Raw genomic sequence first — 26916 nt, 5'->3', positions numbered from 1 at the left:
AAAACAGTATACTTCACATACTTTTATTTCTCAGGGGAGTTTTAAAGAGTTAGACGACCCTTAACCAACGTCAGCTTTGACGTCACAATAAGCACTGATAAGGGGAAATTACTCTAATTGAAGTTATTGTAAATCTGCTGAAATGACCAAAATCCTCTCAAAATCTTGCAAAGGCTAAGCTAAGGAACAGCTGACGAATAAGGACATTTCTTCAGATACAGGAAACAGTTGTAAATTGCACTATTTGGATGAATGCTCACATTTATTTTATTCACTATAATTACGGTAATTTCCTGAAACGTAACGTTATACGTAGCAGCGCCATTTTTTTAAGGGGGTGGGTGGGTGGATGGCAGTCTCATCCAAAAAATCTTTGCAAGCAAAAAGAAAAAAAAATCATGAAAATTCTAATCCTTCAGCTCTTTAGCAGTTCAATGGTTTCTTTATTTTCATTTCCATTTATTACACTCGGGTGGGGGGGGGGGGGGGGTGGACAACACCATGTTCTTTTAACATGATAATCAACTATTTTTAAGCGTAAATTAAAAATATTTTTTTTTTAAGTGGAGGGGGCAAATCCATGGTAAGTCGATTTTCTATGTATAAATTGACAAAAATGAAAAACATTTTAGCATGGGGGGAGCTCTATGATGAGTCAAGTTTTATATGTAAGTTTAAGAAAAAATGTCTACTGCAAAAAAGGGGGGAATCAATCAATCAATCAATCAATCACAATCACTTTAAAAGAGGAGATACAGTGCAATGACTATTTATATAATAAAATTTTTATTTATTATTTAACAACATTGTATCTGAGATTAAACTACTGTTCTACATATAAAAAAAGTAAATAATAGCAAATCTTATAAACTATGAATAATGAAAATTTACTGAAAAATAGGTATGTTTTATTTTTTTTGCATACAAATTTCACGTTCTTAATTTTATTTTATCAATTTATTATAATTCATTGTTTGACCACATGCAATGCTCGCCCCAACGGTCGCGCCGTAAAACATATTACGACTTCATAAACAATGGCGTAACACCCTTTTTTATTCTTGAAGGACATGTATGAAATTTTTATCAAAGATACTTCATAACAACATTTACGTGTTGTATCAATAATGGTCAATAGTCAAGGATTGGGTTGAAATTAATAGTTAAAAAAGTTATCCGTCAACAAAAAACGGAGAAATGGAGAACCCAAACAAAAGTTGACCCAGATGCCCGAATTTTCCGAACGCCCCATTCAATAATTAAGGTCTTCCGTTTCCAACGGAAGACCTTATAGTGATTGTAATGTTTCTTTTTATTATTATTATTATTTTTTTCCCCTTTTTCTCTCGTGAATTTCTCAGAGATGTCTTGATGGATTTTTATAAAATTTTCAGGAATGACAGAAAATAAAAAGATCTAGAGGATTTTAATTAAAAATGTTCTAAATTCACTTCCGGTCGTTCGTTTCCTGTCCCGCGACAAAAAGCTTGTCACCTCGAGATCTAAGAAACGGTAAAGACTTAAACATTCAAGCTTTGTGGGATGATAGACCTATAGCTGTAGATGTGTTTAAACACTTTTGTTTTGTTCGTCATAACTTCCGGTCGTCACCGAAAGCACTTAAAAAATATTTTTTTTACGCATCAATTTTTTTGTCAATAGAATAAATATATAAGAATAAATCTATTCATAGGAAATCTCTGCGATGTAATATCAACAAAAAAATTCTACTTCCGGTGAGATATCTCAATTTTCTCAGGTAGCTTTTTTAAAACACATTTTGTACCCGCGAGATATCAGAAACTATAAGCGTTCAAGACACGAAACTTTCATAGATGATAGACATTTGATTGAAGATGTGTTTAACCGGTTTCATTTTGTCTTCCGTCACTTCCGGTCCATACCGGAAGAGTTAAAAAAAAAGAGCTGTCTATAAGTTTAACTGTTTTCCTTTGATATATTTTAGTTAGATAAATGAAAAATAATGTACAAAAGGCAAGTATACAAGAAATATTGAATACAATTTACATTGAACACTTCCGTTTGCCCGTTTCCTGTCCAGAGACCAAAAACCTGATTTCGACGAGATCTCAAAAACAGTAACGACTGGAACAACCAAACTTTGTGGGATGATAGACCTATATATGTACATGTGTTAACACTATTTTGTTTTATCCGGCGTAACTTCCGGTCGTCACAGGAAGTACACCCAATTTTGATATTTTTATCATTCACAATAATTTTCGTATCCATTTTTTATTTATGTGAGAGAAGCAATGTCTTACAGTTGAATTGATACTTCTATATCAAAACGGAAGACCTTTTTGTTGCTTTTGCAACAAGAGTCTAGTTAAGGTCTTCCGTTTCCAACGGAAGACCTTATAGTGATTGTAATGTTTCTTATTATTATTATTATTTTTTTTTTCCCTATTTTTGTCCACAAGATTTCTTAGAGATGGCGGGATGGATTTTCTTGAAATTTTCAGGACTGATAGAAAATGATAATATCTCTAGGCGTTTTTTTCATTTTTTCAAAATTCACTTCCTGTCGTCCGTTTCCTGTCCCGCGACAAAAAGCTATGGACAATGAGATCTCAGAAACGATAAAGACTTGAACCTCCAAACTTTGAGGGATGATAGACCTATAGTTGTAGATGTGTTTAAACATTTTTGTTTTGTTCGTCGTAACTTCCGGTCGTTACCGGAAGCACTTCAAAAATAACTATTTTTTCGCATAAAATTCATTTTCGATAAAATAAATATATAAGTATAAAACTATGCATAGGTTATCTATGCGATGTTAACTCAACAAAAAATTTCGACTTTCGGTGAGATATCTCAAATATCTCAGGTAGCTTTTTTGAAACACATTTTGTACAAACGAGATCTCAGAAACTATAAGTGATCAAAGCACAAAACTTTCATGGATGATAGACATTTGATTGAAGATGTGTTTAACCGGTTTCGTTTTGTCTTCCGTCACTTCCGGTCCACACAGGAAGAGTTCAAACAAATCGAGCTGTTTATCAGTTTAACTTATTTCCATTGATATTTGTAGTGTGCTGGATGAGAAATGAAGTACAAAGGGCAAGTTTACAAGATATATTAAATACAATTTAGATTGAGCACTTCCGTTTGTCCGTTTCCTGTCCCGCGTTGAAAAAGCTTGTATCAACGAGATCTCAAAAACGGTAACGACTTGAACGATCAAACTTTGTGGGATGATAGACCCATAGCTGTAGATGTGTTCACACTATTTTGTTTTGTTCGTTGTAACTTCCGGTCGTCACCGGAAGCACTTCAAAAATAACTACTTTTTCGCATAAAATTCTTTTTCCATAAAATAAATATATAAGTATAAATCTATGCATAGATTGTCTATGCGATGTTAACTCAACAAAAAAATTCTACTTCCGGTGAGATATCTCAGGTAGCTTTTTTGAAACACATTTTGTACAAACGAGATCTCAGAAACTATAAGCGATCAAAGCACAAAACTTTTATGGATGATAGACATTTGATTGAAGTTGTGTTTAACCGGTTTCGTTTTGTCTTCCGTCACATCCGGTCCACACAGGAAGAGTTCAAACAAATCGAGCTGTTTATCAGTTTAACTGTTTTCCTTTGATATTTGTAGTGAAGTCGATGAACAATTAAGTAGAAAGGGCAAGTACCAAAAAATTTTTTTATTACAATTTACATTGAGCACCTCCGTTTGTCCGTTTCCTGTCCCGAGACAAAAAACCTTGATTCCTGGAGATCTCAAAAACGGTAACGACTTGAACGATCAAACTTTGTGGGATGATAGACCTATGTATGTAAATGTGTTTACACTATTTTGTTTTGTTCGGCGTAGCTTCCGGTCGTCACCAGAAGCACTTCAAAAATTTGTTTTATTCATTTTACATAAAATGAAAATATCAGTATACAATCTTACATATGTCATCTATATAATTTTAAATTGGCAAATAAATTTTACTTCCGGTGAGATATCTCAAATATCTCTATGTAGCTTTTCTTTTTACAAATTTGATGTCCGCAATATTTTCGTCATTGTAAGTGATTGAGACACGAATCTTTCATAGATTGTTTGATAGAATTTTGATTGGGGATGTGTTTAACGGGTTTAATTTTGTCAACTGTCACTTCCGGTTCTTACCGGAAGGGTTCAAACAAATCCTGTTTTTAACAAGTTTAGCTGACTTTCTTGGAATTTCATTTAGCCTGATAAACAGTGATGTACATTAAGCAAATGTACGAGAAATACCAGCTTTTGTTTTTATTAATCACTTTCGTTCGTCCGTTTCGGTCCCGAGACAAAAAATATTGTTTCAAAGAGATCTTAGATTTGGCAGAGTCGTGAACAACCAAACTTTGAGGAAAGATTGACTTATGATTGTACAAATGGTTAACATTTTTGTTTAGATCGGCGTTACTTCCGGTCGTCACAGAAAGTACTTCAAAAATTGATTTCTTTTTCATTCTCGTTGTTTTACATGTAAATAACGTCTGGATATATCATTCACAATAATTATCATATCAACTTTTTTTTGCATGTAAGAGAAGCAATGTCTTACAGTTAAATTGATACATGTATATCAAAACGGAAGACCTTTTTGTTGCTTTTGCAACAAGTGTCTAGTTACTCCTATCATCATTTAGGAATCTAACTATTCTTGTGATGAAGCCCCATTTATCAAGTTTCTCGCCTAACTCTGAAATGTTTCACTTATCGCTTTGGAACAAACCTGCACGCCCTGTTTAACTCAATTTTTTTTTTATGTATATATTTATTTCATAACATACAAAAGAGATTTTGAGGCAAAACCTCCACAGAGGCCCTCTAACTATTCCTCACCTGGGGTGCCAGGGGCCCCCTGGATCGGAAGTTTGTTATATACAAAACATTTTTTAAATGTAGTCATAAATTGATAAAGTTTACATTCTTATATTGGTATCTGGGTCATAAATGACAAAAGTAGATAAAACTGAGAAATAAGAATATACGTGTCTATAAATCTATGCATATAATGCCTTTTTAAGCATACGTATGCGTAGTTATATAAATATTCTGATATACAATTATGTTATATAGTTCAAAATATAAATATGCAGTATAGTAAGGTATAACAAAGCAAGTGCAAAGTAGCAAAATATAATGTATTAATACATGAGCAACTCTCTTTCAACCGGAGGTAGCATCCCAACACATCTCCAGAGTCTCTATAAAGCTACCCCCGGACTGAATTACCTACATGGTGGCTGATCTACCATGTAGTGAGTTTTGTACAATTATAGATTTAAATATAATTTTTTAAAGAAGATTCCATCACAGGTCTTACGCATATATTTTAAAACATTTGAATAGATCAAAACAGAATCTTTTACTACATAAAACAAAGATTGTTCTGTTTCTTCAGTGTTCTCAAGTCGACAGTACATTTTATGTGTATATATTTTATATGAAATAAAAGAGAAAAGTAGGTTGTACATTTTGATTGTGTTGTTTTGTGATGAGTAAAAACCTATAATCACATGTTTCCACTGAACTTGAAAAGTTACAAAATCACTGATTGCATTCCATATTTTCTTAACATTTTTACAATCGAAAATTAGATGTCTTATATTCTCTGTGTCATTTTGACACACTTTACATTTTTTATTTACTTGACTCTTCCATTTGCTTAAATACAAGTTATTACATAAAATGTTATTAAGAAGTTTATAATTAAATTCTGCTATTTTTTTTTATCTTCCATTGATTTTATTTTATTGAAATAGATACGTTCCCAATCTGACTTCGAGCTAATTTGGAACTTGTTACTTAATTTTTGCTGTGAACATGAGATTTGAAATCTCTTATTTTTTAGTATGGAATAAAAAAAATTGGTGTTCTGTTTTTCTGGAATCAATTTATCAATCTGTAGATGATTGTAATTTTTCTTTGAAAATCAAAGTTTTTTCATATTTCCTAAATACTTTTTGTAGTATGGTATATTCACAAAGCCAATTACTTTTGTTATGTATAACAGTTGCAAAATCATCTAAGGATTTTAGTTTTCCATTTGTATTGAAAAGGTGTTTTGTAAATAAAATTCCACTTTTTATCCAATTTTTAAAACAAACAGTTTTGCCCTTGTAAGTAAAAGAGCTATTAGACCAAATAGGTTGCTTCAAAAATGATTCTGTAGTTTTAAATTCAGGTCTCGTTTTGCAAATATTAAAACACGAAAAAATTTCTTTGTAGAATTGGGGCATTTTTTGAACAATATCGAATTTCTTAATTGATATTTCTGATGTGATTGAGATAAAGCGAATGTCTATGTTTAATTCTTTGAAAAAGCTGTTTACAAAGTCGTTTATAGCATGTTTAGTTTCTAATAATCTTGGTACCCATGCAGCTTTTAAAGCTTTTAATTTTGATTCAATATCTATTAAACCTATTCCTCCGTCTTTTATATCCCCTATCACAGTATTTCTCTTTATTCTATCATGGTTGTTCCATAGAAAGTTAAAAATTAATCTATTTATATTTTTATATAGTTTTCTTCCGGTAATTCTAGTATTGTGGATAAATATATTAATTTCGGGACTGCTAGAGTATTTATTATAGAGCATTTACCAAAGAGTGTTAATTTTCTTTTCTTCCAAGGTTCAAATAGTTTTTCTATGTCATGATAGACTTTCATCTAATTTTGTGTATAACATTCTGTTTTGTCGTGGCCTAGGTATATGCCTAGGCATTTTACTACGTGCTTTGAGACATTAATTCCGCTTATTGTACATGCGCGGGTCTAAAGTGTTTCATTTATCATAGAGGCCAGCCCTCAAACAAACGCACCCCTTACTGTACCCAGTGCTGGGAAGACTCCCATTTCAAAAAACACTGTCTTTACAGCCCTAGATGTAAGGTATGTAAGGAAGAAGGACACACTCCGGGCGATCCAGCATGGAAGCATTACACAGAACCTGCGACAAATGTTGTGCCCTTCTCCGGGGAAAAAAGTTGTCTATCTAACTTCTTCCCTTGCGACATCTCTATCTTTGGTCACATCCACAAATCGGCCGAACACGCTTACCAATATGTAAAAGCCATGAGAAGTGGGGATGTACCACGAGCATCCGCCATCCAATCGGCTAAATCGGCTCTTGAGGCCAAAAAGATCGGCAACCTGGTCACCCCTTCACCGTTGTTCGCTGCTGAGCAGGTCTCCTTGATGACCGAGATCATAGAGGCCAAGGCTGTACAGGTGCCCGTTTTTTGCCGATACTCTGAAAGCCGCAAAAAAATCAACAGTTTTTGCAGAGTCCACATACGACAACTTCTTGGCATCAGGATTAGACGTCATAGGAACAAGCCATACGAATGCTAAACACTGGCCCGGCAGGAACACCCTCGGAAAAATCCTAGCTGACATGTCTGCTCGCCTACGCGCTCGCTCGCCGTCGGTAAGGTCCGCATCAGCTTCGAGATCAAAGGGGAAAGAGTCAGGTCAGATGAATGTGTCACAGATGATACAGGATTATAAAAATGCTAGTTCTCGAAAAACCAGCGCAAAAAAGGCGCCAAACTCCGGATAGATCGATCATACTACCCCAAAGACTCACAGTAGCAATATCAATGATACCTCTTGTTTGTTTGCCTAATTATGTTTCTTTTATTACCATATATATGCAATATTATGTGAACTAATCAAAATGTGTGCACTAAAAATAATTTCGGTTAACGCTCGAGGTTTAAATTTAAAAGAAAAAAGAGAAAAACTTTATAACTGGATATCAGACACAAATATAGACATATGTTTTTTTACAAGAAACACACTACATTGTAAAACGAATTCCAGTACAATTGTAATTGGTCAGGAAAATCAATTCATGCATTTTCAGATTCCAATTTTAGCAGAGGAGTTTCAATTATATTTTAAAAAAAACACACATGTAGAAATTATAGATATTCATAAATCAGTAGATGGTAGAAAACTACTTGTCAATGTCAAGATTAATGAACAAAACGTTTAACTCAATTTTAATAACCATTTTTATGCTGTGTTTGTGTGCCCATCTACTTCTTACATAAGGAACTCAGTTTGAACAACCTTATTCGTAGAATTTGACGTTCATTCATGTGTACAAACACACACATATATATATATATATATATATATATATATATATATATATATATATATATATATATATATATATATATATATATATATATATATATATATATCATTGTCCTTAGGTTTTCTGATTATATGTAATTTATATTGTATGTGACATGAATTTTCCGAAAAGAGGAAATAAAGATTGAATGAATGAACTTTAAAAGATATGTTAGATACGTTGTATAATATCAATTAGTACGTTCATGACACGTTGACACAATTTTATCGATATTCAATGTCCTTCCAGTGCAGTTTGTCGATCCTGGTACAACAGAGGCTGAGAGTAGTCCGACTCATGTTTCTAAAATCGGTTCTAAACAATATCCCTACTGGCCTAACAGGACCGTGGATGGAAACTTCAGTCAAATCATACTAGCTTGTTTACATACAGCTGTATCTGGTGTCACAGAAGCGTGGGTACGAATTGATCTAAAAACCGTAAGAAGTATCAAGTCTGTGAAATTCTGGTACAGGAATGACAGTAAGTATATATCAAGCAAACTTTAAACGCAATTTTTTACTCCAACTCAATGAATGGAATTTATGTGTTTTATTCTTGGAATAATAATTACACGTTGCGTCATTGACAGGAGGTAGTGTAGCAAAAAGCACAAAACGCCTGCGAGGGTACAGTATCCGTGTATCAAACACATCAGACGTATCGCCTGTTAGTTCAACAGATGTGTGCTTTGCTGATTATAGTTCATCAACATTACCAACTGTCATCCAGGAAGACTGTAAGAAAACAACAAGATATGTTTGGTTTTACCAGCCGCATGTAAGAGATGCTACAGTTCCAGTTTTGGAAATATGTGAGGTGCAAGTTTTTGGTAAGCTGACAAGTTGTGTTTCTCTGAGGGTACAGATCGCCAATAAATTAAATATTGCGTGTGTTGTGTGAAACATGTAACTCCATTACTCATTACATGCATGTTATTTAGGTTGTGAAACTGGTTCATATGGCGATAACTGCTCCAGAAAATGTGATCATTGTAAGAATAGTGATACGTGTGATATCGACACAGGGGAATGTGATGATAATGGGTGCTCGTTGTCAGGGTTTTGGCCACCAATATGTAATGGTAAGTAAGCAAGTCGGGCAAAGAAACGCTTTGTATTCAACAATGTCTATTATGTGATGTTTGTGAAGTTTGATTTCGAGATTTTTCAAATCATGACAAACTAAGCACTGCCTTTGAATAAATCTGTTTATAATAACCAGTAAATCTGATGGAGATGTCAGGCGAAATTCGAGCACAAAACACTATTTAGCAAGTCTAATTTCACTGCATCAAAAGTCAATGTTTCATTCATTGAGAATTTCAACTTTCATGGCTTTTATTTTTTATTAAAGAACATAACTCAATTAAAGTTTCGAAATAAAAAAGCATAATATTTCTAAATAAATTGATTACAAATACTATTTTTACAGTAATATCAGAGACAAATGAGCCCGTTTTGAACAAATTGAAATAAATTGTTTAGATAGGATTTTATTACTTGTCAAATTCGCCAAGCATAAATCAGTTGGTTATTATTGTTTAGCAATAAGCTATCAACTGCAAATATCCAAATTTCTACACCATAATGCATTTAGAGACAAAATGAAAAATTGAAATGTATAACAAATTAAACTTTCAATTACTTGTTTTGTATATAATTCTTTTTTGTATTTAAATATAATTTTTGATTGTAGAATGTAGACTTGGATCTTACGGATCTTACTGTAGTCTTAATTGCAGTTCGTACTGTCAAAATAAAACTTGTGACCGTTCATCTGGAGTATGTCTGTTTGGTTGTAAACCGGGATATCGAAAGTCAAATTGCCTCCTACGTAAGATGTCTTACTCTGTGTTTGGTTTGGTGTGGTTTAATCTATTTGTTAGATTATTTGTTATTATGTAAGTAAATCTTAATAGAATTCTAATTTTACGTCGGATAACATCGGATGCATAATTAGCGTTTGCTTTAAAAATAAAATGCTTTTAAATAATTTCAATAATAGAGAATTTGGTATAAATTCAACATTTGTATCAAGCTTATTAATTGTTTTGTTTCAAAGCACTGCAATTATCAGAGATACTAAACACAACTCAGTGTTTGCCTATACTCGGCCTATGGTATTGCCCGTTCAACGTTTAAAACATTTAAACAAGAAAATGTAGGATATAAATGTAGTATTAATTATTGCTTTGTCTATTGTTATTGAAAATGCTTTTGCATGTCTTTTTTTCTCTCTCTTTCTTTACCGTTGATTTGCCGATTTATTTTATTGTAGCTTGTAAGCATGGGTATTATGGAGAGAATTGCACCAATACATGTGGAAGCTGTTTGAACAATCAGACATGTGACAATGTCAACGGAACCTGTATAGATGGATGCAGTGAGGGATTTAAAGGAGATCTCTGTATAACAGGTACTGTTAAGAAAGAACCACGTTTTCAAGAAAGCTGTGTATCGACCTTAAACAAATGATATAGTTTATCTTTCAACAGAGGCATTTGTGTTAGATTTTCAGATTTTGGGAATTAATAAACTGTATTTTTAAATCCAACAAAGAAACAGAAACACCTGTTTGTTTTTAGATTGGAAAGTACATCTACTGTTTCCAAACAATTTTTTTTTGGTATTTTTGTATTTTATATGCATACACCATAAAACTGCCATCGATCTGTTGACAAGTAATTTAATTTCACACTTTGTAGCCACGCACGGTTAGACACAGTCTAAGCAATACATATAAATCAAAGAGTATGATTATAACATTTTATTATTATTATTGTTTATTAATTGTCTTAAATGTTTGAAAGAAAATTAAGCCTATTTTGAAAGTTGCATTTATTTAAGAATGCAGTTCTTATGAATACGGACGAAACTGTCAGAATCGATGCAGTTATCAGTGTTACAACAATGCATCTTGTGACCCCTTCTCTGGAAGTTGTAGCACTTGCGCTGACGGTTATCAAAATGCGAAATGCGATGAAATTAAAAACATTAAACGTATCATCTTGTAGTCACAAAGATAACGAATGAAATTGAGAATTAAAATTATAGACAAAACAAATGCACAATGTATTTTTGATGTGAATGTTGTTTTCACCAAATATAGAATGCAATAGTGGAACTTATGGAGAGAACTGTACGTACCAGTGTGGGGAATGTCTTAATGCTGTGACTTGTGATCATGTTGATGGCACGTGCTCTGAGGGATGTAAACCTGGATGGCAGACCACAGACACATGCCATAAACGTATGTACACGTTTTTCATAACTTTTGTTTATGTCTTGCGGATTGATATGTTTTGCAGTTACGGCATGATGTTAAGTAATAGGCAGGTTTTGTTGAACAATGTAAATTAATTCATATTAAACAATCAACTTAAATAGTGTAACCAAATAGGTTTTATCTTAAACGTTAAGAAACTTTTTTTCAAATGTAAAATAGTAATTGTTGCTCCTTTAACACATTTTCAGCCTGTAGAAACGGTACATATGGAATTGATTGCGCGTATAACTGCAGTGGAAACTGTGAGAGTAATAACACATGTGACAGGAGAAACGGAACTTGCTCTAAATGCTCTCCTGGATGGCAAAATCAATTTTGTAACAAAAGTAAGAACATTTCAGAAAAACCTATGTCAAAGTTGCATCTTTTAGGCTGTTCTTAGTTTAAATACATAAATATGAGGAACGAGATTTGTTCTAAAAATTAATCTTCTATAAAGCAGAAAAGTGTAAGAAGAAAGTTGAATTTCGTTACAGCTTGCGATGTAGGATTGTACGGTTCGAACTGTAAGGGAAAATGTGGACATTGTCTGAAGGCTGACTGTTGTTCATTTACTGACGGAACTTGTTTTGGTGGCTGCATGGAAGGTTTCACAGGAGATACATGTCATGGTAAAATATAGTATAAAAGAGTCCGAGGCTACAAGTTACTTATTTACTTCTGAAAATGTGTATCACTTAAAATATCACCTCCTAAACGATACATTTGGGCTATTTTAAACGTGGTCATCGACCCCCCCCCCCCAATTGTCGGTTACAGTTAATTTTCTTTTGTGTCAATAACATATAAAACACCAGGTATTCAAAACTGGTCATTCATTGCATTGTGATGTATATATATTTTTGTGCAGATTTTTTAAGCATATAATAAATGGCACTAAATTGTGTTATTAAGATGCCTGTACATTGTTTCATATGCTAGCATAATTAAGAACAATTGCAATACAAAAAAATGTAAATGAGTTGAAAATGTTTGCAAAGCCTAAAAATTGACTTTTTAAAAGGAAATTGGTAAACTTATTACGCCGTTCTTAGAGATAAATGTCTATAGGTTTTTTTTATTAAACACATAAAGTAGATATTTGGGAATATTTAAATACAGTTATAGAAACCAAAAACACTCGTAAAATGTGCTTTATTTACTAAATTTACATAATATACTGCATGATTATGAGCGTTGAGCCATAATACACCGCCCAGTTTAATGCTTTCATCGTACACAGAATGCGTACACGGGTTCGTTTTGTGTAATCTCATTTGTCATTCAGCCCTTCAAGCTTTTCTAGAGTGTATAATGATAAACCAATCTATTTTTTAAAAATCGCCATTTTGATACAAATTTCGAAAAATGATTTCCCGTCAATCGATAATTTCAGTTTTTATACGATTTTAATTGTATTTTCATTTAAGAACAAAGAGTACCTCTACGAAAGTTTTGTAATAAAAAAGCAATCATATTAAAATATATAAGTATGTTTTTTTGTCTTCCCGTCATGTTGATTGTTTTTTATTTGTATGTGAAGGGGGATGCTCCATCAAGTATAAATTTATTAACTTAACAATAACAGCAACAACAAGAAACCCATATTTTTTTCTTCAAAATTCGTTTTCCCTAAATCTTACATAAACACCTAATACACTCAGTCTGTAAATAAAGTTACACAGAAAATAAACATCTTTAAGATCTGAAACCACGGAAACTAGGAGAATGGGTCAATTAGTTTGTTTGTTTGCTTTTAGTGTGGTTTTTATTTAGAGGATGGTTTTTTGGTTTAGTTTAAAGATAATTGTTTGACTTTTTTTTCTTGTAGAATGTAGACCTGGATCTTACGGATCTTTTTGTAGTTTAAATTGCAGTTCGTACTGTCAAAAGAAAGCTTGTGATCGTCATTCTGGAGAATGTGTTTATGGTTGTGCACCTGGATATCAAAAGCCATATTGCGTCATGCGTATGTTTTTATATCAAACTTTCTTTGCTTTGTCGCGTTGATATACTGTGTTATTACAATAAAAATCACTAGAGATTTCAAAAAGATTTCAATTTTTGCATCATAATCGTTTGCTTAAGAAATTGGAAGTTCTAATTTTTGTGACAATTACACCATGGTAAAACTTTGAATCAGTTATCGAACGTATGATGTGTATTTAGTTCCAAAGCATAGCGATTGATAAAAATATTGAACACAACTCACTGTTTATCTATTCATATATGTTTGTTAAATGCTTAAAAAATTAACATAAAGTATGAGTATTACATTAATGTTTAGTTAATCTCTTTTTATCGATATTTTTTCATATCGCTTTTAATATTTTTCTGTCTAAATCGCTACTTAAACAATTTTTGCTTTTAGCTTGCATGCATGGATATTATGGAGAAAATTGCACCAAGACATGTGGAAATTGTTTGAATAATGACACATGCAACAATGTCAACGGCACCTGTACAGATGGATGCAGTGAGGGTTTTAAAGGGGATAATTGCACAATAGGTACAGTTTAGATTAAAGACACGTTTTCAAGATAGCTGCATGTATGTGTCGGACTGAACTGAACGATATAATTTATGTTTTACAGATGCTATCTTGTTATTTTTTTATTTTATTTTTGGAATGTATATTCTTTTCAGTCTATTTCTAGATCATAAAAAGGTTCAGATTTTTTTTAAAATTTTAGATTATAAAGTACACATACTCATAACTGTCTACAATCAGAAAATGTTTGCAATTTTTGTGTAAAACCCATTCCATTATTTACGATATTTGATGATATATTTTATTTCACACTAATTCGCAAAAAAAAAGGTTTGTCTTATATAATTTGTTACGTCCAAAAAATGTTTTTAAAAACGCACGATTAGATACGGTTCAACCAATCAACGAGGACACTGTATGGTTACAACATAGGTTGTTTTTTATATTGTATAGAATGCAGTTCTTATGAATACGGACGAAACTGTCAGAACCTGTGCAGTTATCAGTGTTACAACAACATATCTTGTGATCCCTTCTTTGGAAACTGTAGCAGATGCGCTGACGGTTATCAAAGTTCAAAATGCGATGAAAGTAAGAAATTGAATGCACTGTCTTGTAATCACAAAATTAAGAAATGAAATTGAGAAACGAAATTACAGAAAAACAAAAAGCACATTTTTTAAGTGAATGTTGTTGTTCTTACCAACAACAGAATGCAACAGTGGAACTTATGGAGAGAACTGTACGTACCAATGTGGGGAATGTCTTAATGCTGTGACTTGTGATCATGTAAATGGCACGTGCTTCAAAGGATGTAAACCTGGATGGCAGAACACAGACAAGTGCGATAAACGTATGAATATGTTTTGATTATCTTACGTCACTCGGATTGATGTGTTTTGCAATCACGTCAAAATGTTAAGCACAGTAATAGGCAGCTTTGGTAAACAATGAAAATTAATTCAGATTAAACAATCAACTTAAATGTTTTAACCAAAAACGCTTCACCTTAAACATTTAGAAATTATTTTTCGAACATAAAAGGATTATTGTTGCTACTTCAACACAATTTCAGCCTGTATAAATGGTACATTTGGAACTGATTGCATGTATAACTGCAGTGGAAACTGTGAGAATAATAACACTTGTGACAGGAGAAAAGGAACTTGCGTTAGTTGTGCTCCTAGATGGGAAAATCAATATTGTAACAAAAGTAAGGAAAAACTATGTAAAATGTGTATTTTTAGTGGTAAAATATTTTCTTGCTTCAAATTGAAAAAAATACATTAAAATATGAAAATTAATACATTAAAACACATTAAAATAACCAAGTAGTACCCTATTTCTAATTCATGATAAAATGTCTAAACATGTAAAGAACATTGTGAAAGGGAATACATTACAAGTAAAGCAAAACATTTTAAACACTGTCAATGTTATTTTTCAATAATATTTAATGCAGAACGTACACAAAGTTTACATACAAAACCTGAAACATCTAATGCTGCAGCCGTCACCGCTCCTGTTGTCGTCATTGTTTTGCTCATAACGGTCATCGTAGTTGTTGTCATCTTAAGGTATTTGTTCACTATCTTAGTCTTTTATATCAGTTTTCTATATATTACTTAGTTATTCATGTTTCGCCTGTGTCAGTACTGAAAGCCGAAGTTAATCTAAGGCTGTATAATTATGCTCATTTACTTCGTTTGAAAAAATATTAAAGCCACTTGCATTCAGTCCTTGTTCGTTCGAAAGCAACGAGTATTATTTATAGCATAACAAAGCATCGAAATCTTACAATTCATTTTCTTTCATAGAATACAGTAGACGCACACATTAAAAAAAGGAACAAAACTTTTTTCGATTTAACTGCCAAAAAACGAAAACGACAGAATAGTATCCAGACTGAATCGATGACATATTTAGCATGTCTGCCTGTTATCAGCCCATCAGTTGAAAAACCCAACTGCACAAAAAAGCCTGTTTTACTACTTTTTTCATCAAATTCATAGGACATATGTATAAAAAAAAAGATAATAACTGAAAACAAGATATTACGTTCGCTTGAAAGAAATGAGCATGTTATAGTAATGTGTTTATATATACATGTACTTGAGTAGATAATTGTCTATTTTTATCACAATTATAGATGTACTAGATTCGAATCTAGAATGGCGAGATTTTGAAAATATCATGCACCATGTGTCTCTGTCCTGTTTGTGTGGGTTTTTTTTATTTCTGGCTACATACTTAGAGTATAGAAGTTCCTATGTATTAACTTCGCGCACTATACAATCAGTTTGTAGTGCTTGTAAAACAATTCTGATTATATGTTTTTACTTTTCAGAAAGAAACAGCCTTCCAAGAAGAAAGAGAATAGTGTACAACTGCAGGCAATTCCAGAACAAGGTATTAAAGCAAACTTAAGCAGTTTGAAATTGAACATTTTCATTCTATAATCATTTTAAGATTACAGTTTGTTTTATTTAGACGAAGAAGTAGTAACACCTGCCGGAGACGAAGTTTATTATACAAATTATCAGATCCATGCCAAACAGATCAAAATCCGAGAGCTTCGAAGTGTTATCCATTCCCTGGAGCATGACATTGAAGATGGATTTGAAAAAGAGTTTTGTGTATGTTTAGATACAAACGTCCTGCTAAAAGTATCTGGAGTCAGTGGAATTTATATTATATATTGCCATTTATCATTGACATACCTAAAGAACAAACTATATTAAGTGGTAGTTTATTAAAGTATAAGCTTGAATATATATGGCCACTACTTAAAACCTTTTATAACAAAAAAATATAATTTTAAGATTTTAATACAAACATTAAAAATGTAGAAAATAATATAATAGAATTATATGTTTGCATCAATTGTTTATTAATTTGTACGTAAACAGCAAATATTTTATTTATATAACTCTGTTACTTCGCAGGCTATTCCATATGGCGAAAATCCTGAAATTCCCTGTACAGTTGGCAAGCTGCCAGAAAACATGGTGAAAAATAGATACAAGACGACCTTCCCATGTATGTAATTGGAGGGGGTGTTCTAAGTTGCTTTTTATTAGAATTTACAAAAATTGGAATATGATTTACAGATCAATCATTTGACACTTATTCTATATTCATTTACATTCGCTGTGTTTTAAATCAAAAAAGTTTAAGATCAGTATCCGTAGTATTAAATCAGCATACCAGAGAGTTGATTTAAATATTATAATATTTAAAAGTGACATTTCTAACTGGAGCTTTATGTCGTCAAAAATGTAAGGGTGACTCGATATTCTTTTATTCCTTATTTATTTAAAATGTATGAAAAAAAATTTATAATTAATTTTTTTCTGTTTTAATAGCACATTGGTCCAAATTTTCTTTATGCACACGACACGCCTTGTAGGTACAGCTTACTTCGCTGGCTATTACTTTTTTTCTAGGCACAACATTTTCTATGCCTATGGATTGTATGCTTATCATTATTTGAGCAAAGCAAAAATAACTCATTCTTCAGATTTTTTGGGATTAAAAAAATATTTATAATGAGGCTCTTAAAAGTTTTAAAACGATTTTTTTAATGGCCAAACGGACCATATCTTTTTAGGTTTACTCTCAATTCTGAACTATGAACAAAAACTTGTTTGGAAATTGTTGAAAAAAAAAACACAGCTAAAGGGCGTTTTTAACTTTAAATCCCATTAGAATCATCGTATTTTACAATTTAATTCCTGTTTCTATTTCTGGTCTGCGTATTAGCTCCTTAATTATAGATTTGAAATATTAAAAATATTTACTATTCACTTAAAAATTATTTGAGAAAATGTTGAGACTGATATGGAGAATCCCATAGATGACTTTTTCTACTCATAAAACCGGAAGTACTCAAAATTAGAATGCGACTTGAAATATATGATAAAGTCTATCATAACATTTTGCATGCCTCATTTTAAAAGTCCCACTGTTTAGTTAGATTTTACTTGATTTATCCCCCTGTTTTCATAGTTTAAAGATTTTCTTGCATCTCGAAAAAATACGAGAAAGAAGGAAAGCGTCGGCTACTCATTTTTATACCACAGCATAAAGTATGAAATTCCAAACGGAAGATCAAAAAAGGACATGATGAAAGCAAAGCAGTAGCTTTAAGACGTATACATAATTTGTAATTTTTTTCTTTCATATCAGCCATTGAAGAAACTTATTTGATGTTAATAATAATAAAACAGAACGAAACTATTCTTTATTAGACCGGAAAACAAAAAGCCCAAATTGTATCAAAACTATATCATATGATACAGCTTCAATATCATGGATAACCCAAAATTTCATACTAATTGTCAATAAAGTTTCATGTTCATTTTTTTATAAAGTATATGCATAATTTGATATTTTTGTTTGTATTTTTTTTTTTACAGATGACCATTCTAGAGTGATTCTTGAATCTACGGAAAATGGAGATTATATCAATGCTAATTTCATAAAGGTTTGTAATACAAATACCTTATCTTTAACTTATAAAACTTAACTTGAACCAAAGGTTTATCCATTAAGTATAACTTATGAAACTTCAAAAAATGAATGATACAAAAGTTGAAGGTACATCTATTTTTTTTTTCAGAATGCATATGGAGAAACAGCATACATAGCATCTCAAGGTAAAAAAAAATTATGTATTTTTTAAAATTAATTCTAATCAAGTATGATGACTTTTATCAAATAGGTACTAATCAAAAAACAAAATATTAATGGTAATTGACAACTTGCATGAATAGTTATGATTGCTGTTATCTTTTAGGACCAAGAGCAAATACAGTGGTTGATTTTTGGCAAATGGTGTGGCAAGAAAATGTTTCGGTTATTGCCATGGTAACCAACTTGATGGAAGGAGCGACGGTATTTTTTCTCTTTATCTTTCATAAAGTTTCTTTGTATGTGGCTGAGTTTCCTTTCAATTCTATTTTCATGAATATAAAGCACTGATCATAGTGTTCATGCGTATCATTAGAATGCATAAGTTTCTAGGCATTTAAAATGTATGAAAAAAACCTTTTTTTTAATTTAAAGTCAAATATTATATTCAGCATCTTTGATTATTTAGGTTTTTTCTCTAAATACTAAGTAGTAAGTGGTTGTTCTTCCATTCAAATTTTGGAATAATCTTACACCATGGAAAAATAACTGATAAATTTTTAACGGCATTTAAGTTGAAACATATTTCTTTTCAACTATTGTGATAGATTAAATGCCAGAGATACTGGCCTGAAGTTGACGGTAGTATGATAAAAAGGGGGAAGTTCAGCATTCAACTCATATCTACAAAGAATTATGCTAATTTTGCGATTCATCAACTGAAGGTCGCAAATAGCCAGGTAAATTCTCACACATTTTCGTTTGTGTGGTAACACATATAGACATATACAACGTAGTATGTTAAAGATACTAATTTTCAAATAAAGGTAACGTCTTTTCTCCTTAAAGATGTTTATTTTAGTTTTAATGGTAAAATAATTGTTGAGAGGATATTTTTCAACGTTCACATACATTTTTGCAATGACTTATTGCACAACGTTCTGAGATGTTCCTGATTTAGGGAATTTCTGAGTAAACAAAACTGATTTATATTATAATATTTAGGAATATGTTTGACTACCACTGTATTGAGCTATATTAACTGTTGTGATATGTATTTGAAAAAGACAAAGAAAAGCCGCCAGGTAACACATCTCCAGTACACAGGCTGGCCTGATCACGGAACACCAAGTCCGCTGGAACTCCTTGCGTATCACTGTTACGTTTCATTGGCAATAGAAAAACGCCCCGAAAGTAAACTTGTGGTTCATTGCAGGTACATGATATTTTTTATGCTGTAATTATGGATTCTGTTGATAAAGACAAATCGTGCATGACAAATCTATTGCGTTATATATTCATAAAAGAAATTCATATATTATATTTCGAATAATAAATCGACATGACTCTGTTTTATTTCAATCGTTCATTTAAAATTTTAAAGGCCTAAGTTTGATTAAACTTTGGTTTTTTAAGTTGGTTTGATTTTTAAAAAAAAACCGCTTGGGAGACGGTTTTGGGTTTTTTTTACCGACACAAATTATTTAACAAATTAATGGCCAATAGTAGAGTATGCTTTGCTTTAGCGCTGGTATCGGCCGCACTGGGACATTTATTGCCCTTGATGTACTTCAAGCGCAGGGGGAAAGAGATGGCAGGATAAACATTGTGGAGTTTGTACATACGATGAGAGAAAATCGCATGAACATGATACAAAACACTGTAAGTGCTATGTAATGTTCTGTCAATAGACGCTATTAATGTTGACTGAATGTTCTGCAAATAAAACTGAATAGCGATAGATGGTAATTCAGAAACATTATAGTAATGATTTGGGTACATTTCAGTTGACTAAATGACAGAGCTCATTTATTATAGTCTACTTTATAGCAAAGGTTGTTTAACTTCGTGATTTGATTATTTGATTTTTTATTTATTGAATCGCGATATTGTTTTGAAAAAGTTTTTACGCACATCTATATTATTACCTACCAGTCAGTCTGAACGTATGACGTGTGGTTTTTAAACTTGATTCATTTTATTTATAACTTTTTGTAAGATAAGGAACAATGTAGATTTGGTAAAATCAAAGTAAAAGACTTGCAAGATGAAAATGAACAAATATATGCTGTATTGTGATTTAGAACCAGTACAAATTCCTGTATTATGTACTGCACGAAAGTTTCCGTACAAAAAGCTGTGTGCGCAGCAAGACTGACTTTGTACAGGAAGTGGAATCGGATATTTCGTCAAACAAAGCAGTTAACTTGTCAAACTTTATGAAAGAATTCAATGTGAGTATATTTTCAATATAACATGTGTATACATTTGTTACAACATTAATGTGTATATATTTAAAGGCAATTAGTATGAGTATTTTAAGTCAACAGTTTATTTCTGGTATTTCATATTTTCGATTAAAACAAAAGCATTGATTGGTCATTAATTGATAAAATGTGTGTAGAAAATAAACACCGACATTAAAAAATGGTACTTAGATAATTTACTGGACACTGTTATACAGTACCTTGAAAATTGGTTTTCAAAGGTTCAATCGATAAACCGTATACTGAGGACAGACTATTTTGATCTGATAATGATAAGACTAGGTATTGATTGAATACACAATTGATTTCATAAAAATAAATGAAAAAGTATCTCCAAAGATGTTTTATTATTATAGGAACTTAGTTCTAATAGACAAACCTTTGAGGAAAAGGATATGAAATTTGGGAAACAAAACCAAAGCTTGAACATGACCAAAAATGTTTTACCAGGTCAGTGTGTTGTAACAAATTTGAAATCATTACATATACTAATTCAAACGGATGTTTGGGTGCTACTAACGTAAATTGATTGTAAAATTTTAAGTACGAGTAAGCCTATTCTTAACTGTTTTGCATGAAGGTTAGATAAATTTATTTCCATAATATTTCTAAACCGCTCTGCTTCCTATTAAAACGATAAATGACGAACTCACTCGATAGCTTTCTATACTTGTACATGTATTGTCATTTCAATATGAAATATTTTGAATTTTGCTACCTTAATTAGTTAGTTGGTACTTCATAAGAATTGCAAAAAGACAATTTCAACCGTTGTTTTGATATAAACTTTCTGTTTTCAATCTGAAGCTGACAAGATGAGAATAATACTATCTTCCCATGTCCCTGGACGTAGCACATACGTTAACGCTGTACCAGTTTCAGTGAGTACTTATGATAAATTGTAACCATTGGTTAGAAGATAAATGAAGATAAAAAGCATAACATTCAGATGGGGTATCGCGAGGAATTTTGCCAATACTATTTTTAGAATTAAAACAGGGGTAATATCCACAGCCTAGTATGTCTCCTAATGTCTAACGAACTTTTCATTAGTTAATCTTTGAGTGTTGCAGACGTTTACCATGAAGGACTGTATGATCGCCGGTCAGTATCCGGTACAGGGGGCGGCCGTAGATTTGATCCGCCTACTGATTGACCAGGAATGCAGTTTCGTGGTGTCCATCAACCCATTGTCTGAAATACCATCGGTCAGTTAATATTTTTAATGTTTATTTTTGGAAACCGAAGCATAAATAAACAATGGTAAGAATTTAGGCTGAAATGTAATCTTCGTTTATAATTGAAGAGACAATTAATATTGATGAATAAAACATCATTCAATTTTAATGAAATATACAGCGAATTTACTTTCATGTTTTTTTACTGAAATACTGATGCTGCAGTTGTGTTTTCTTTGTAGACTGCAGAATGGTTTTCTTTGTCTGACCGTCGTCGTGTCCTATTTAGTTTCGAAGTGGAAACCATGTACAGTTCTAAAATATCAGACCATGTCAGAAAGTCGGACGTAAGGATAAAGGCATTATCGGTGCGTATTTGGTATACGAAAAACTTAAACTGTTTTTTTTTTGTCTTTAGAGATTATTCTTTCTAAGTTATTCTGTATAATTGTACATACATAATATCCTTATATACATGTCTATGACAAAAATGTTTTCATCATGGAGATAATACGATTTTGAATTTGTTAGTGGCATCATCGTAATAGAGACTGATTGACACTTATTTCATTCTTGGTAATAAGTATATTTTAGATCGTATTGTATATTCATTTCAGTTTCACTGAAATAAAGGGATAATAATCTTTTTTCAGTCCAATGATTGGCAGGAGGTAGCTATTTATGAAATCACATCTTGGCATTTCAAAGAAGACCTCCCGGCTGAAACCAATGCCATTTTAGAACTTGTAAAGTTTATCATGCAGGGGCCGAAAGCTGATACCGAAAACAAAATAACAGTTCTTTCCAGGTTAACATTGCTTTGAAGTGTAATAGTAACACACAAACACACACTTCTCCTCTAAAGAATGCAAACAAAATATTAATGTCCTGTTTTAACACTATGTTGGTGTTAAAATCATTTTATTGTCTTCAATTTGAGAAGCATAGCTTAAAAAAAGAGAAACATGAATAGGAATAGGAAAACTTAATAGTAATGACATGAACTAATTGTAAAACCTACGTCATCGCTAAAAAAAATGTCCCTCTGTTTCTAGAGATGGCGCTTCTGGATGTGGAGTGTTTTGTGCTGTGTATAACGCCATACAACAACTACAACAGGATCAGGAGGTGGACATGTTCACCATTGTCAGACAGTTACAGAGTCGACGACCGGAAATGATCGCCAGCATGGTAATACATATGACGAAACACTTTAATATTCATGTTTAAATACATGGTTTCTCCGTCAATTTTTGTACACGCACATGTGAACTTTTTTTTAATCTTTGAAATCATGTTTTGTTTACCTCTCATCGTAATATCAACAATTTGTTTTTGAAAAAAAAGATTCATTTTAGAATGAGTACATTTTTTGTTGCCAAGCAGTGGCTCAGTATATCAAAACTGACTCTGGGATGGAAGATATCTACATGAATTCTCAGTCTGAAAATGACGAAGGCATTTACGCAAATGTTTAGACTTGTGTATATATAACTCTGGATCTGAGAGTTTTACAATTCTGTTTTTTTTTTTTACATTTTCAGCTGGGAAAAACGTACTTTTGCAGATTGCTTAGTTTTTGCAATGGCATTTCTCTAGTTTCTGTAGTGCTTTTTACATGTTTGAAAATGTTTAACCTCGATATATACTCCTGATACTATGATCATGTCGACTCTCTTTATTAATTATCTAGAAAAAAGAATAAGAGAAAAGAAAAGTTTTGATTTTAGATAGATACTGATTTTTTTTTGAATCTGTAAAATACATCATAAAGCATTTTTAAACAGGGTTTTCTAAAATTATTTTCAAGTATAAAATGGAACTGGAAATGTTGTTTCACAAGCTAAGGTGAATATTTTTTGTAAAAAAAAAAATAAACATCAAAACGCTTCACAATAAAAACAAAATAATGTAAAACCTCAGTAGGAAATATAATGGTTAGGTCAAATAGGGAATATGAAGAGATAACCTGTTGTTTGAAGATATCTGCGATAACAAAATAAGTGTATGTCATTTAATTATAATCCTTTGTTAAAGTGGTGTTCATTTAAGAAATAAACAGCAATTTAAAGAGTTTACCGGGATATGAAATTGGTAGGTCACGTGATCAGATCCCGTGTTTTTTTCTAAACAATAATCAAAACGACAAATAAGCACGGGCGATAATCATTGTGACGTCATGAAAAAAGTAATCTATAGGTTTTATATAGGGAAGCATGTTTTTAAATGTATAAATGTATAAATAACGTGTCTGGTGTCGAATCAAAGATTAATATGCAATTAATAGATAATGTAAGTTTTGAACAACTGAGATGTTTGTTTTGAAATATTTCACATACAACTTTAATGTTTTACATAAAGTTCGGCAAGATTTGGAAACAGTTCTTCATTAATTTTATCTTATTTTCTATTGGTAGTAAAACACAATTGTTTCGTCTAATAACATAATGTCAAGGTCGTTTAAATGTTTACTGTGACATTTTCTTTTATTGTATAATCAAAATGTAATAAAAATAAAAGTTTTTAACTCATGTCTTTTAGTTTGGTTTTTGTTCTCCAATTGTAAAGACTGACTGTCAAAAATTATAAAAAATAGTTTATTTTCGAAGAAAATCACGTTAAGGTTATTCGATGAATTTCTAGAATGCACCTTGATAGGAAAATTTTTTTGAGCTCGAGGACAGCCAAATGTTGCCGCACATTTGAATATTAATATCAGAAAAATAAGATATCTAAAAACTATTAGCAAAAATATAAAACACACAGTTGATATTATTTCTATAACTGCCATCGTTTTTTGTTTAAGAGTCACCAATCCAGTCTTTCTTTACAAGTCTTGATTTCACAAAATGATAGAACCTTGATATATATTTTTGGGAGTCTAAGTAAAGCAGTGGACAATTCACTCGGTTTTCATCGCTGCGTCCCCGATCTCCTGTTCAGATAGTATGTGAATAGGTATAGTAGTCGACAAAATGTTCTCTGGCTTCCCCGACTTCCTCCTACATCATTGATCCCCTCTCATCACCGTCCCTGCCAAAGACTGTTATTAACATAATCTGTAAAACCTGTCTTTTTCAAAAAGTGTAAGATGAATAAAGTTCAGTTCAGATGTTTTCTATTATATCAAGAAAAGTATTAACCTTTGGTACGTTTGACATGAAAAGCCTGCAGAAAAGATGCATTCCCCCATGTATGAATGATATACGACAAGTTTGCAAAATAATAACACTTTGCTTTGATCTGCTCAACTTACGCTCCTAATTCTCTGTTCAAGTTGTCCTAGGCATTAATGAGTTTCACAGTATACGATATTATTTTACAATGTGATTTTTAGCTGGCACCTTTACAAATATCGTACTTTATTGTAATGTATCTGTTAATATTTAACTATAGGGATGACTGATCAATTTATATTTTATGCCATTGACGAGCTACCACCATATTTTCCCCACACAACCTTTATATATTGCCGCTAATAGTTAGAATTTAATTTAATGCTATTACTTTGCAGGTCTAATATTCAATCAATAATTTTGCGATCCACTCATTGGGGTTTTAACATATACATGTAGTTTAAGGTACAACGTGATTTTTTCTAAAGGGAAATGTGCGGCAATATTGTAGTTTTGAGGATAATAATGTGAAATTTTCATGAACTAGCTTGTTTTTGCTCTAAGCTGACCAAAACCTGTTGCCAACAGATAAAAAAACGGATTAAAACGTTAGAAACTTTTGAAAGCAGAAATTAAAAATTTGAAAGGGAAAATTTAGACATAATAAAAAAATTATCATTATGATGATACGAAATGTTTTGAAGCCCAATCTCAATATAAACCTAAATATTTTGCATTGCAATATTGTTGGAAGCATTCGATTCCGAGGATCAATGTAAAAAAAATCATACGATATGCTACGGAATCATTAAAATTGATGGTTGCTCAATTTTAGTGGTATTTGAGAGTAATCCTACCCCATGAAGAGGCATATTCTCGACGAAAAAAATTGAAAGAAATTTTCAATTGAAACTGAAAACCGACACATATAGGAAATTTTATCTCAACGAATATGCCAAAAAAAACCAACAATCCACCAAAATTGCCCCCCCCCCCCCCGCAAATTTAAATGATTCCATAGAAGTGGTGGAAATTCCCAGTAATCATCGTCATCAAAATGAACCCAATGTCAGCATGCGTCACATTTTTAGCTTTCATGTTTATATAATATATAGCGGTTATTCATCCTTGAAGAATACGGGCACGCACACCGATTATTACATTTACTGTGCTAGTCAAGGGGATTTTTTATTAAAGTCTTTTGTTTTTAATATAAAGGATACAATGTTATTTGATAAAAAGTTGTGATATATAAACGTTTGGAATAAATTGGATATCAACTAGTTTTAAAAGTAATCAATGAATATAATATTTGTTGAATGTTTGACTTAAACCAATCATTATTGAAATGCTGATTGGCCTACAAGATATGCAGTTCATTTCATGTTTACGTTTCTTTACTAAAACCCACCAGGAAGAAATATTGTTCCGTGTAGGGTAGTTTAATTACAATTCTGATACGCACTTTAACTAAACAAAACAATGATGGCGGCAGTGGACGTTTATTTCATTGCACTTTTACCTGTAGTGTGTATCCAGTGTGCTTCTAGTTACAGTAAGTATACTTTTCCATTAGTGTCGAAAAACATATTACGGAAATCATAAATGTTATCATATTGAATCATATAATGAATGTGAGGCACATATGTTTGACAGATCAAATAGGATGAGCTTGATAACAAACATATTTTTCTTCTTTCCTTTTGTATAATACTGTTTTTAATATTTGCAGACAAGACATTACAAATTTTCAATTAATCTCCTTAACATCCTCAAACACTTATTCACACAATGTTTGT

The 26916-nt window shown here is 31.9% G+C and overlaps 2 protein-coding genes across 4 annotated transcripts in view; both read left to right on the top strand.

Moving 5' to 3' along the window:
* LOC105327333 (multiple epidermal growth factor-like domains protein 10) overlaps positions 1-26916 on the top strand; it is a 43763-nt gene that overhangs the window by 7741 nt on the left and 9106 nt on the right. For 2 of the 3 annotated variants that reach the window (XM_066083409.1, XM_066083405.1), the window contains exon 1: positions 26520-26672. In XM_066083409.1, coding sequence (XP_065939481.1) covers positions 26600-26672 — 73 coding nt within the window. In that variant the 5' untranslated portion in view covers positions 26520-26599. Of the gene's footprint in view, positions 1-8415; positions 8650-26519; positions 26673-26916 lie in introns of those variants that run through there. The other variant, XM_066083401.1, reaches the window with a different exon arrangement.
* Positions 8814-24467, top strand: LOC105327342 (receptor-type tyrosine-protein phosphatase epsilon). The gene is made up of 29 exons (XM_066083353.1): positions 8814-8998; positions 9110-9250; positions 10447-10584; positions 11278-11418; positions 11643-11780; positions 11931-12065; positions 13265-13402; positions 13805-13942; positions 14378-14515; positions 14637-14777; positions 15000-15137; positions 15387-15501; positions 16272-16333; positions 16415-16560; positions 16870-16963; positions 18343-18410; positions 18546-18582; positions 18723-18820; positions 19165-19296; positions 19624-19772; positions 20083-20218; positions 20641-20790; positions 21180-21273; positions 21631-21704; positions 21897-22031; positions 22244-22369; positions 22655-22809; positions 23057-23192; positions 23360-24467. Exons 6-29 carry the CDS (start codon positions 12035-12037, stop codon positions 23477-23479), a joined length of 2751 nt encoding a protein of 916 aa, XP_065939425.1. The 5' UTR covers positions 8814-8998; positions 9110-9250; positions 10447-10584; positions 11278-11418; positions 11643-11780; positions 11931-12034; the 3' UTR covers positions 23480-24467.

The sequence above is a fragment of the Magallana gigas genome, chromosome 1 (assembly GCF_963853765.1).
Source record: "Magallana gigas chromosome 1, xbMagGiga1.1, whole genome shotgun sequence".
NCBI classification, from domain to species: Eukaryota; Metazoa; Mollusca; class Bivalvia; order Ostreida; family Ostreidae; genus Magallana; species Magallana gigas.
This window is presented reverse-complemented; position numbering and strand designations above follow the sequence as displayed.

Bases quoted from the DNA above. Each gene is read 5' to 3' on its own strand.
- LOC105327342 (XM_066083353.1), top strand. From the start codon at position 12,035: ATGGAAGGTTTCACAGGAGATACATGTCATG. The intron at 22,032-22,243 runs GTCAGTTAATAT...TTTTCTTTGTAG, and splicing joins CATTGTCTGAAATACCATCG to ACTGCAGAATGGTTTTCTTT. The intron at 23,193-23,359 runs GTAATACATATG...GATTCATTTTAG, and splicing joins CGGAAATGATCGCCAGCATG to AATGAGTACATTTTTTGTTG.